Source organism: Clinocottus analis, unplaced genomic scaffold, assembly GCF_023055335.1.
Source record: "Clinocottus analis isolate CAN_PGR_092001 unplaced genomic scaffold, fCliAna1.0.p SCAF_10, whole genome shotgun sequence".
Taxonomy (NCBI): Eukaryota; Metazoa; Chordata; class Actinopteri; order Perciformes; family Cottidae; genus Clinocottus; species Clinocottus analis.
In genome coordinates, this window is record NW_027175821.1 from 11,789,693 (window position 1) to 11,803,760 (window position 14,068).

At 41.8% G+C, this 14,068-nt stretch overlaps 1 protein-coding gene across 1 annotated transcript; it reads left to right on the forward strand.

Moving 5' to 3' along the window:
• Positions 1-293: 293 nt before the first annotated feature.
• Positions 294-14,068, forward strand: f8 (coagulation factor VIII, procoagulant component). Its single transcript, XM_068595434.1, has 27 exons — positions 294-714; positions 975-1,072; positions 1,419-1,541; positions 2,670-2,882; positions 3,263-3,445; positions 3,699-3,802; positions 3,948-4,068; positions 4,176-4,461; positions 4,561-4,723; positions 4,887-4,974; positions 5,202-5,413; positions 5,570-5,714; positions 5,997-6,206; positions 6,829-7,682; positions 7,775-7,920; positions 8,626-8,791; positions 8,885-9,112; positions 9,356-9,572; positions 9,676-9,858; positions 10,313-10,429; positions 10,869-10,940; positions 11,167-11,252; positions 11,404-11,559; positions 11,764-11,908; positions 12,013-12,161; positions 12,982-13,164; positions 13,454-14,068. The coding sequence occupies exons 1-27, from the start codon at positions 551-553 to the stop codon at positions 13,607-13,609; spliced, it is 4,968 nt and encodes a 1,655-aa protein (XP_068451535.1). The 5' UTR covers positions 294-550; the 3' UTR covers positions 13,610-14,068.

The window sequence follows — 14,068 nt, forward strand, 5'->3', positions numbered from 1 at the left end:
AGCTAAAAACTCTCGTCATGTTCATTAAATAAATCGTGGTCACAGGACCAAATCTTACTTATTTTTCACAAAGTAAAAAAGAAGTTTGAGTATTCAATTACATTTATTTGCATCGCCCAATATCACAAATATCAAATTTACCTCAGAAAGTTTTACAATCTATACAGCACACGGCATTCTCAGTCCTTGGACACTAGAAAAGGAAAAACTACACGCCCCAAAAAACTTTTCACAACTTGGAAACCCAATATGTGTTATTAATATATATTTTAGGCTACTTGATATGACATCATTGTAGCTATTTGTGCTTTTCTCTCATGAGTTTACTGCATTTTTTTTTTTAGCACGATGAGTCCCAGCCAAATTCCTCCCACTGGACAATGAAAGTCCACTTGATCGTACCATAGCAGAGCGCGCGCGCCTTTCACGCCCCCGCGTGCATGTTCAGCTGCCCCTTTACTCCTCTCCCCCAGCCCTCCTTCCTTTAAATGTCTCAGCCCACACGAGAAGCAGCAGAGCCCGGCGCTGTTTGACCCTGGACACGCTGGAGATGACCGCGATGAGAGCCGCAACGCTGCTGCTGCCGCTGCTGCTGCTGCGCTGCTCCGCCAGAGAGGCGCAGCAGCAGCCGGAACGAGTCTACTACATAGCAGCCGTAGAAATCGGTTGGGACTACGTCTACCTGGACGGTGTTGACCCTGCGGCCGACCAGAGGTGAACATTTCTCTGTTTAATTCAAACTAATCACTCCGGGATGGCATTTAGACATCTTCCAGTTTCCAAAGGCTGGTTTAGTACTGAACATTAGGTTAAGTACGATTAGGCTCATGCTCCAATACAAGCTCGTGTTTTAAGGAACACATTTACAAGTAATTAATCCATTGGTTTAGAGAGCTGTTTATGAGTAGTTATTGTTACAAATGAGTATTTGATCTATTTGCTTCCATTGTTTTGATTCTTTTGATTTCTAAAAGGACACGCAGAGATCTTCCTCAAAAATACATCAAGGCAGTCTACAGGGAGTATACAGATGCTACATACAGTGTGCCCAAACCAAAGCCAGCATGGACAGGTATGTCTCTTTTGGTATTCTTCATTTTCTCAAGCAATCAAATGTGTCGTAAGTTTGTGTTAATTCATCATAATTGTGTACTAATGTTTAATAGCCTGTCCATTCATTTTATAAATAAAACAAACAAAATAACCACACGTTATATGGAAAGTATTCCAGTTTTCCAGTCAAGAATAATGTGATTGTAATCATGATGTTGTAGACAAATATAGCGATTGCCTGACGTTTCACCACAAGGAACAAAATGTAACAGTTGTCCGTTTTGTTTCAGAGCATGTACCCTTTGTCTTAGAGTATGCGGTCAAATGTATGACTTTCATAAGAACGTTGTGTCCTCTGGTTGCAGGTATTCAAGGCCCAGTGATTGTTACTCAGATTGGTCACAGGGTGGTGATCCACTTCAAAAACCTGGCCTCCCAGTCCTACAGTATCAGCCCTGTGGGGATCACCTACGGGAAACAGTCTGAAGGTAGAAAACTGAATGGAGTGATCCGCAGTCATCCTGTGATCTTTTTTACTTTCTCTAAGGCCAGAGCTCAACATTAGTCAGCGGCATACTTTATTTTTTGACTCAGTATTTTGACTCATCATCACTTTTCATTGTGAAGTCCATGTTAAAGCTTAGATGAGTCGATGGCAACACTTACTGGTCCAATCCGACTTTTACGAATTTCAGGAAGAATCCAAATTAGATCGTCTTACTCACATCCTTTTTGTGTTGTTGTTTTTTTGCTGAAGTCTGAAATCATGTTGGGGTCAAGAATGAGAAAGATCCACAGAAAAAGCAATGATGTAAAAGTCAAATAGCTACTATACCAGAATGATATCAGAGGCAAACAGTCAGGTTTCATGAAGAGATTAAAAACAAAGTTGACTCCTAATTCATACGAAATTACAGCGTGCAACGGTTATCATTATCTTGTGTGTGCAGATTGACTGCAGCATGTTTGAGCCAAACGGTCAGTTTGGTCAGTCTTACAGCATAATGACTCATTTTAGGTGCCTTTGAATTACAATACCCAACTGCAAGGGAAATAATTTATAATCCTTGATCAGAGAAGCTTTTGAAAGTTAATTCCCTTCACAGAAGCCATTGGCATATGTCCTAATGCTGCTGTAGATCCAAAGTAGCCAATTCTTGTAAACAGCTCATGTCTTACTGCCGAAGGTTAGATTCCTATAATGGAGTTCATCATAATCTGAAAGGCTGCACCTGTTGCATCCAGGATTGAGGTGTCGAATCTAATCGCACCAGCATGTGATATTAAGAGTGAATAAAAGGTTGCTGCCTGTGGGTGGGTGTGTCTACTCATGTCAGACATAGGTCATTACTGCGAATTATCCTGAGTCAGTGAATTATTTGGCAATGTTTTTACCGCAGTACACACTGTCAATTTCACTATAAAAAACATATTGTCAGGAAAAAAGGCGAAAGTTCCCAAAACACAATATCATTTATTTATTTGTTGCATTTCCTGTAACGCCATTGTAGTTTTTTTTTTTTTACTTGCATTCGTGTGACAACCATTTTCCTGCTTTGACATTCTTCTACTGCTGAATAAATACAGAGGAGTCATGCTGCGTCTTTTCTTTCCAGGAGCCGGCTACGATGACTCCACAGCAGGCAAGGAGAAGGAGGACGATGCTGTCTCTCCCGGAGGCTACTATAAGTATGTGTGGGACATCAGCCATAAAGACGGTCCTACTCTCAGTGACCCAGAGTGCCTCACCTACTCCTACTCATCCCAGGTGGACGCGGTCCGAGATGTGAACTCAGGACTCATCGGTGCCTTGCTCATCTGCAAAACAAGTCAGTGTGTGGTACATTCATAGTTACTGTCACTCAAAACGTCAAATGTGAGCCTCATGTTGGTGCTGAAGAAAAGTGAGGGAATCAGTTAACTGAGTGGGCGTCGCACTTTTAAATATCTGTACAAAACTCTTCGACGATTCCTCCAATCCTGTTGGGACGTTTCAGTCTGCAATACAGTGGTGGGCCAATAAACAAATCAACATTGTCATTCCTGCAAAGGATGGAGACGCTCGTGATGAGCAGGGGTTTATCCGACTGTATAGAATAGTAAAAATGTATAGGACAAATTATGACAGATAATGAGATAAGATCCTGCATTTTTTTTTGCTCTGTAGAATTGAACGCAAAATATCACATATTGCATTGTTGTTTTCCAGGTGCCCTTACAGAGGAGGGTCAGAGGAGAAACACAGCGTTTGTCCTGCTGTTTGCAGTGTTTGACGAGACCAAGAGCTGGTATGGAGCGGTAGGAGCGAGAATGAGTAGAGAGAAGTTCAAGAAAAGCATTGGCCAAAAGGAATACCACACCGTCAATGGATACGTCAACTCTACATTACCCGGTAATGAACCAGACCGCTGGAGACAGTCTTTTCCATGAAGTTATGTTGTAATATTAAGTGTTGCTAACTCTGTGCTCGGTCTATCAGTGGCTCTGCTGTATGAGCTACACAGGACTGTGGCCTAATTCTCTCTCTCTCTCTCTCTCTCTCTCTCTCTCTCTCTCTCTCTCTCTCTCTCTCTCTCTCTCTCTCTCTCTCTCTCTTTCTCTCCCCCTCTCCTACCCTCTCTCTCTATCTCTCTGTTTGTGTTTAGGTTTGACAATGTGTCAAGGCCGTAAACGTGTGATCTGGCATCTCATTGGGATCGGCACGTCTCCAAAAATCCACTCCATTCAGTTTCAGGACCACACTCTGCAGGTAACTTCAGTCTTAAAGCATAAAATAGTCATACATTTTAAAGGGTAAAAGAGATTCAGAGAGACTCCAAAAGTCTCTAAATCTAACTTGAAAGTTAACAGTCAGGCCTTGACACAAAATTGACACTAGTATTGTTATTGTTTAGGTGTTGAACCATCGCAAAGTCACCGTTGAGGTGACCCCGATGACTTTAATCACTGCAGAAATGAGAACTGCTACTTCAGGCCACTTTCTTATGAGCTGTCAGATACAAGCTCACAGCCACGGTAAGAAAGACCAGATAAGTCTCCTGGACTCAGCACAATCTGTCACTCTAATTAAATTTACTTCATTTAAATGACAACTCTTGTTGTTATTGTGTACTACTGCTCAGATGGCATGAATGCCTTTTTCACGGTGGAGGAATGCCCTGACCCGGTGACTCTACCGGGACCCGACCTGCGTCACGTCAAGTCTGAGAATATTGTGTCCAGCAGTGAGTACAATGACAGTGAGTACGACGACGGTGACGATGACGAGGATTTCAACATCATAAGCTTTAATCCTAAAATTGTGCAAGCAAGAGCCAGCAGAGGACAGCCACCTATGACTTGGAAGCATTACATCGCCATTGAAGAGATCACCTGGGACTACACCCATCATCTCAAACCCACAGATAGGTAAGAAAGATGGAGGAGAAGGAAGAAGAATAACAGAAAGTGAAAGTTGATTGGAATTGATTGTCTTCTCTCTTTTCTCTTTTGTCTTTGACACATCAGTGAGCGGTCAAGCTATTTGGTTACACCTCCCCATCACCTGGGCTACCAGTATAAAAAGGCGGTGTATAAAGAATACACAGATGGATCTTTCACTCAGAGAAAGAACTCAAACGAGACACTGATGGGTCCACTTCTGAAAGGAAAAGTCAACGATCAAATCCATGTGAGTGAGGACAGGACATATTACATTTAGTCTTTTGTGCATCATCAAATATGAGCGACAAAAAAAAAGACATCGGTTATCGATCATAGAAAAACCGAGGCAAACTTATGACGCACTTTTTGTTTGGCTTTCTACTTGTCTCCCATTGGTTCGAACTGTGAAGATTACTCTCAGAAACCTCGCCAGTCGCCCTTTCAACATCTACCCCAATGGCTTGACCAAGATCTTTCCAATGCATAGATCTAAAAATGGTAAGCTTACGCAAGGACATAAACCAACAGACTAAACTCATCAATAGTGTGTTTAACATCAGCAATGCAAGCTTCAAAATCTCAACTGATTTAAATTAATTTTGAATGAATTTTAGCAACACAAATTGAATGTATAAACTTTATAGTGTGTTGTGTTTTCCTACCTGCCTTCAGTGGTCTTATTCTTGTTTTATTTTCTGTATTATCTATCTCATCTCATTAAAAAGAGAAAGACTTGCGCACCATGGAAGTGCCGCCCAACGGGACGTTTAGCTACGTGTGGAGCCTAACAGTAGATGATGGACCCCTGGGGGGAGACCCCCAGTGTCTGACCCAGCTGTATCAGAGCACCGTCTCCCGAGAGAAGGACTTGGCCTCTGGGCTTGTGGGCACCCTGCTCATCTGCAAATACAACACCATGGACACCAGAGGACGTCTGGTGAGAAGAACGTCTCTACAATAATAATAATTAATGTGCTTGACATAGCGCATTGTTGATTGATTATTTCCAAAGATCCTGTTGGGTTCTCTCTCACCTGCTCTAATGTAATATAACACCCTGTGTCTCTTTCACTGAATCTACTGCTGCATGCAGTTAAGTCCAGATAAAGAGTGGAGCCTGATATTTGCTGTGTTTGATGAGAACAGAAGTTGGTACTTCAACGAAAACATGCAGAAGTCCAGCCAAAACCTCCCAAACATCACAGACCCTGAATTCTACAACTCTAATGTCATTTACAGTAAGAAACTTCTCTGTAGCTTCATCACTACGACACGTACTAACACGTTCACCTTGTTTCCACAGTGTCATTTGATACTTTATTTAAAAAATATTGATTATAACTGCTTTAAAGTGATTATCTCTATTCATGAAAGACATTTTCTATGTCCACAAAAACAGGCGTAGCTGTTTTTTGTTTTGTTCTTATTTGTATGTATGTTGTAATTCGTCTGATCTGCCCATTCTACTTTAAGCCATCACAACGTCAATTTAATAACTCTAAATATCCTTTTCACTCCAGGTATAAACGGCAAGATGTTCGCCGGGCGACAGTTTGTAGCGACTCAATCTGACGTTGCCTTTTGGCATGTGGCCAATGTGGGCACCCAGAGTAACTTCCTCTCTGTTTACTTCACCGGAAACCTCTTTCAGTACCGAGGCCTTTACCAGTCCGTCCTCACCCTCTTCCCCATGACTGGCATACGGGTTCCCATGGAAACCGAGCAACTGGGTGAGACTTATTTGTTAGATAATGTTGGTGGGTGTAACCAAATTGTAAGTAACTCATTCACTGAATACTTTACATGCATCATGCTGAATGTCACAGTACCCTACGTACCTGTTTTGGCTCGCTGTGCAGGGTAAGCTGAGCTGAATGTAGTGTAGGTGCAGTAAAGTACTGCAGATATGTTCCTATGGCTTGACTGCAGTTGCTAACATGTGTTAGCTTCAAATTGGAAAGTATTCAAATCAAGTAAGTATATCCAAACAGATCTTGTACTTGAGATAATTTGTCATAGAAAATGCAGTTCAGATGTAGTGAAAAACATTTTGTAATAACAAAACAGTTCATACATTGTCAAGTTATAACTCATTGACTCAAGGAATTCAGAGTACATCTATTATTGGCAACAGCTACCCTGTTACTTCTCTGATGAAGTAGCCAGGGTTCAGTAGCTGATTTCCTGTAGCACTGACATGCCTCGATGCTGAGAAATAATATGTATTTATGCACATTAATGCATCAGGTTACTGCTTGAATGAGGGCTTATATAGAAAACAGTGGTTGCAGGTTTTGATGCGTCATTGTCGTATTGTGCTTCGCTCTTGAGTAATACATTGTCTTCCCCCAGGCGAGTGGGAGATCAGTGCCTACGATGGCAGCCTCAAAAGCAAGGGGATGAGCATCCGCTACAGCGTACGTCATGGCGGCGATGGATACCGAGTTGATCAGGATGAGATCCCAGACGACTACTCTGAATACCATGATCGACAGCCGAGGGGCAGAAGACCAAAAAAGCCCACCGTGTTGGTTCCAGTGTGTAAGAAAACCCTTGTTAATAACAACACTCAATCAGGAAACACTTCCAATCAAAATGTCACATGTGTTAAAACTGAGGAGACTGGGGGGGAAGAACATTCAGCATCTCAGCTGAAGGACATGACAGCAACATCACCAGAAGGAGAAGGAGAAATCCCACGGGATATCTTGGAGGGAATAGAGAGAGTTGGGGAGCTGACAGTTTCTCCGAATGGGACTGAACCTGACGCAGAAGGAGGTGTCAGGCACAAGAGACAAGCAGACGGCAACTGGACAGATATAGATATCGGTTCTGGAGCCTTTCGAGATGGAGGACCAGGGATAGAGATTGGAGAAGAAGCTGTGGTAAATAGCACTGAGGTTGGTGCTCAGGTAAACGCTGAGGAAAGGAATGAAGCGTCAAGTTTGACTAATGGGACGAATGAAGAGCTTGAAGGGAACAAGATCTTACTTGATAAGAATCAACAGCTGAACGAGAAGGAATCAACTGTAGGGCTAAGCAATTCAGAAGAGATTGATGAAAACTTAGTACCACAAAACCACGTCCGCTCTCAACCTGAAAACCTTGCAGCAGGTCTGCAGGGTCTGACATACAACCACACTGTTGATCACAACGTCACAGCAGGGATTGAACTGTCCCTCGAGTATGATGACTATGAAGAAGAGGTACCATTCTATGTGTGTGTGTGTGTATGTATTGTGTCCATTCATTAAGTATATATACAGTATATCCATATGTTGGCTGTTGTCACAAATAGGTGAACAGCACATTCAATGTACTTGGTACGGATTACATTGACCCGCGCTCCGGAGGCTCCACAAATCGCCACTACTACTACATTGCTGCTGAGGAGATCAGCTGGGACTACGGCATCAGAAAATCACACCAGTTCATCAAACCCGGGTAGGAATAATATTTCACCCAGGTATCCGTGCAGGATCTTAAAGAAATCATTTTGTATAAAATTTAAAAAATGTGCCTACCTGCGCCTCGAAAGCTCCGTGTGTAATTTGTACATAAACAGAAATGTAACACTGCACAGGCCCAGGCTCCACCGCCCGAATGCACAGTCTGAGCTTTATGAATCTTTTTCTTTGATTGTTTTTTCTCCCTTTATTTTCTTGATAAACTAAAATGCTAATTGTGAGGATGTCTCTTTTTTATACGTTGAGCGTCTTAATATACTATGTTGGCATGTTAGAATGATAAAATACTAAAGAGCTTCATGATCACATGCAATAGCTTTTATTAGGCATGTTACCATGCTAATGTTGGTTCGTTAGTATGTTAATAGCCTTTTGATTTAGGAAATAACATGACATTTCTGTAGACGCCATCCTCAAGCTTTTTTATCCAACATGTTTCTTTTGTGGTGTTCAAAGACTTCAGTGAATTTGTGTTTGTTGGAACAAGGTGATGTTTTGGATGATCTGGTTATTTTGTAACAAGATCAAAATTCTAGTTTTGGGCAAAGTCCACATTTTAACATGGAACAAATAAAAAGAAAACTGAAATTGTTCACAATTACAACAGAAAGAAACAGCATTTTAAAATCCATTCTAACACCAATGTGTGAAGCAGCAGTATTGATTCAACTCCTCTTTTTAGAGAGATGCGCCGAGGGATGAGGAAGTTCCTGCCAGAGTATAAGAAGGTGGTGTTTCGAGCCTACAAAGATGAATACTTCCTCCGTCCTGAAGGCAGAGGAGAGCAAGAGCAACACTTGGGAATTATGGGACCTTTAATCAGAGCTGAGATGAATAATGTCCTCACTGTGAGTGATATTGTCACTGAGCTATTAAAATAATAATCCTCACTTTTTGTAGGTGCTTGCTGACATATCTTTGTCCTTTCTGTTTTATTGAAGGTGGTCTTCAAGAACAAGGCATCCAGGCCTTACTCCTTTCACCTTCAGGGGATCTATGACCTCCGCCAGGGTACAACCCATTCCTCGTCTGCTCCATCTGGGGTGCCAGGAGAGCCTGTCGCCCCTGGGGAGGCCCGGACATATACCTGGAGCGTAACCAAGAAACAAGGACCAGACAAGACTGGATTTGCCTGCAAGACTGGGTCTTATTACTCCACTGTGGACAAGGTCTGGATAGGTCTTCATCTTAAGCCTGTTCCCACTGTATCTTCCATTGATATACAGCATGTACTGTATGTCTGTGTTCATTTTGTATAAATGTGTCATCAAAATGTATAACCTTGCACAGAAATCAAGTGTCACAAAAAAAAAACACATATCAATTACTTTTCCTCATTTGTAATTATGATTGCTAACAGAGCTATAGATACATGACAACAATAAAGTATGTATTTTTTTTCTATGTTCCAGGAGAAAGACCTTCATTCAGGGCTGATTGGTCCACTGGTGATCTGTAACTCTGCTAGTCTGGACCCACAGTCATACGTCCAGGACTTCGCCCTCCTCTTCCACACCTTTGATGAAACTAAAAGCTGGTACCTGGAGGAGAGCCTGCGGCGGCACTGTGCTCCGCCCTGTCAGGCCAACACTGAGGACCCCTGGTACCACATCAGCAATACGTTTGCAGGTGGAGAAAAATGGTTGATTGTTGGTGTCACGTTGTAATAAGCATACTCTAAACTCAAACTCCAAAATGTCATCTCAGAAATAACGCCTGCATTTCCCCGTAGCAATAAATGGTTATGTGGCCGAGACACTTCCTGGTCTGTTGGTCGCCCAGCACCAGGGGATCAGGTGGCACCTGCTGAATGTTGGAGGTGATGGAGAGTACCACGCTGTGCACTTCCATGGTTTACCTTTCACTGCTCGCAATGAAAAGGAACATCGAATGGGAGTCTACAACCTCTTCCCTGGTAAACACACACATAAAGACACACGTTACACCAAAGATCACGCAAACTCTCTGTTGACAAACAAACACATGAACAGATGTTTACCCCTAAATTTCCAGATTTGAGTTTCACTTCTAAGGAGTCAACATTTTCCTTTGCCCTGTACAGTAAAAACAACTGCAATCCATACAATTCCTACTGTAAAACATGTTTTGGGCCAGACTTTAGTCATCAGATTGAATTTACTCCACAGACATTTCAGTATATTTAAACTAATTCATGTAAACCACGTCCTTATTATGCGTTTAATACCACTAGGTTGTTCTGTCTAAATTATGTTAAAATGACCAACTGTATAATCTAAAATAAATGAAATCATAGAAAATAATGTAGTTTTCATCTTTATATTCTCTCAACTCTAAAAGCTTTATTCTTGACTATTATTGCATGTGTTGCATTGCTCTGTGTCCCTCAGGAGTGTTTGGCACGGTGGAGATGAGACCCGCCACAATCGGCACATGGCTGGTGGAGTGCACTGTAGGAGACTACCAGCTCGCCGGCATGAGGGCTAAACTACTGGTCTATAATCCAGGTACACGCGGTGGCACATATCTGTATAGGATTAATATTTAGAACGAAATTGTGTAGGGCAATAATGGATTCCATGTAGTCATCAATGTAATGATGAATGTGTTGCTTCAATTTTCCACCATTCCAGCAGTCTAGTTCAGTTGAATAGTGTAAGAAACACAATACACTTGTATAGTATTTAAAGCCAACAACCTTGTCAGTGTACTTTATATTGTATGAATAATGTCAGTGGCATTCCCCACATTCTCTACACTGTAAAGTATGTTGTGTAATTGTTGGGGCTTCTTAATCAATGGACTTCCCATATTGCAAAATTGAATATCTGAGTCAAACCCATAGAGTCCTACTTTTCATCATTTTCAGAAATGTCAAAAAACAGATATATAGTTCTGTACTGGATTTGAGGAATGCAATATTGAGCTGGAATGTTTCCCATGCAGAATGTGTCGTTCCTCTGGGGATGAAATCAGGAAGGATCGAGGATTCCCAGATCACAGCATCAGATTACATAGGTAAGACATTGTTTTTCATTTCAAAGGGTAAACATACCAACAAGACCTTCAATATTTGTCAATGTTTGTAGAGAGAGGAAATGCTTACCACATATGTATACCCAGTGTGCAGAAAATGAAAAAACACCCCAGTCGCGTGGCCTCCAAGCAGCTTCAAAAAATTTGATGAACAGGAAATTACCCACACTGAGTGGGATTATAACCATGTTTACACACGTGTGTCCAGATAACTGGGAGCCGAGCTTGGCAAGGCTGGATCAGTCCGGTTATATCAATGCCTGGATGGGCAGAAACGAAAAGTCATGGATACAAGTAAGATATACAGCCTTTCTCCTGTTAACCATTGCAAAGCAATGCTTTATTATGTAGTGTTGAATGTGCTGAAGCAAGCTCTGAATTGAGTATTATCTTTTTAATAACCACATGTAAAACAGAAGCACTGCTGGAATGTGTGTGTTACTAGGTTGACCTTCAGAGGCCCACCCTGTTGCACAGGGTGCAGACGCAGGGAGTCAGAGCGAAGCTGAGGGACAAATACATCACACTCTTTCACATCTCCTACAGCCTGGACCAAGAGACCTGGATCACTTACAGGGGAAACGGAACAGAGCAGAAAAAAGTTTGCCCTCTACTGTTACTAGTATTAAATGTACCAAGAGGCAGAAGTGGTCTCTAATCTGCATAACCATGACATCATGCTGTTTCATTGTCAAATAAATACAGTAAAGGCCACACATTGTTCACTGTAATGGGTTGCCCATCTCAACCAAGTTTTAATAATACTTGAAGTTTGAGCTGAATTGTTTGTGTGTCTCTGGTTTAGTCATTTTTTGGCAACATGGACAGCTCCAAGGTGAAAAACAACCCCATCGTTCCACCATTTGTGGCTCGCTACGTCAGGATTGAGCCCAAAAGCTTTGTGCTAAAGCCTGCTCTCCGTCTGGAGCTGCTGGGTTGCGATCTCAACAGTGAGTTACACCGACAGTAGCAGAATTTGTTGCAGAGGGTTCATATTATTCTGTATCAAAGTGCAGAGAATGACTCTTATGTCTGTGTTTGTGCATGTGACCAGGTTGCTCTCTCCCTCTTGGGCTCCAGAACGGGCCGATTCCTGACACCAGCTTTACTGCTTCCTCATTTTATTCATCTCTGCTGCGTAGATGGAGCCCCGAGCTCGCTCGCCTCAACAAGGAAGGCAGAGCCAACGCCTGGAGGCCAAAGGTGATCACAAATTCACAAATACTGTACGCGCTATTTCATTTATACCACTTCCAAGAGTTTGATAAAAAAGATTGACAACCCTCTATATATATATATATATGAAGCTCAAACCAGAGGCAACATTTGCTTAGCTTAGCATGAAGACTGACAGCAGGGGGAAACATCTATCCTAGCTCACATGAAAGTTTTCAAGTTTGCTTTTCCTTGTATTAAAATGTGAGAGCTGTTATTTAAGATAGGGTTAAACTTTGTGTCATTTTTTGTTTGTTGGGGTTTTTCTTGTTGCATCAGTTGAAGCTAGAAGTGATCATAAATCCCCACATTAACTGTTGGTTAATGTTATTAGGTTTTGCTGTGTTCAGCCACATCATGTCAGTGGAAAACGATGCACTGCCAGAAACACTTTCCTACGTTATACTTTTCCTAATTGTATTGTCGGAGAGGAAGTGGTGTGTTCCCTTTGGCGATCCCTACATCTGTTTTTGTTTTCATTTGCTTGGCCTACTTCTATCTCGTTCAGAAGCTGGTATTTATTCATTTTTGTTTTGTAAGATGTCTTTTTTCCTCTTCTTTTTGATGCATTACACTTCTGGCTTTGGTATTGCTGCTCATATTATCCTATAATCGCATGATCTTCTTGTAGTTCTCATTCAGAGACAGTGATTACACTTTGGGAGAATCAAATCAATGAACAGAAAAAAATACATGAATACAGCAGTACAGTATACCTGTTTGTGGGTCTGTTTTTGACTTTGTTCTTTGATATTTATGTATTCCTTTGTGAGATTTGAAAATGTTTCCTCGCTTCTTTTTCCACCAGAATGACAACCCTCACGAGTGGCTGCAGGTTGACTTGGAGAAAGTAAGCCGCATCACAGGGGTCATAACCCAAGGAGCACGATCACTGTTGACCCAAATGATGGTGACCGAGTTCTCAGTCACCGTCAGTCTAGATGGTCAGTCCTGGAGCAGTGTGTTGGAGGAAAGCTCCCAAAGAGAAAAGGTACACATCCCAGTTTGCCCAATAAAGAAGGCCAGTCTTAGTGATGCTGCTAAAATGATCCAGGTCCTTGTTACTCATTGCACATCTTCCTTCACTTAAACATTGATTCAGAAGGCCTAATCTACACAGTTTCCTCACTTTCAAACAGGTGGATTATGGATTATGACTATACTAACTCTGTGTTATGGAGCTGACAACCCACCAAAGGAATCCTGTTCAGTGTGTTAGTGGCTCACTGTCTTCCGTGTGAGTTCAGGTCATCAGTTCACTTCCTGTTTCCTTTCCTCAGATCTTCACAGGAAACAACGATTCAGACGAGGAAGCTCTCAGCGTTTTCGATCCTCCTCTGTTCGGCCGCTACCTCCGCATCCACCCGCGGGGGTGGGTCAATGGCATCGCCCTGCGTCTCGAGGTCCTGGGCTGTGGCACACAGCCGGGCCCATGACACTGCCAGACCGCCTCACCAGCAGCACGCAGCAACATTTTATGAGCAGAATGTATCCTGTTTCATTATGAAGTTTGTTATCAAGAGCACCTTCGTTCAATATGACATGGAGCTGTTTGTAAAAGAGAAGCTATTTCTTATGTGGCCACAACCTTGTATACATTTCGGAATTTAAAAAAACTTTTTTTTTAAAGAATCTTGTTTGATGTCTTTTTAGAAACTATCTAATGTTGATAGAAATCTATTTTTAGACATGAGTTTAAACAGTGCAACAGTTTTAAAAATGCAGCTGATCACCACACTATTTGCTTTGCTGTAACTTCAGAGCACACCTTTTGAATATAAGCGTGTGTATATATTTCAGATGGATGTATAAAGTTTGAATGGATGATGTATATTGTTGGAAAAGTTAGTATTAATGTATTTTTCTGCGTTATTCGAGTAAACAACGAATCTCAA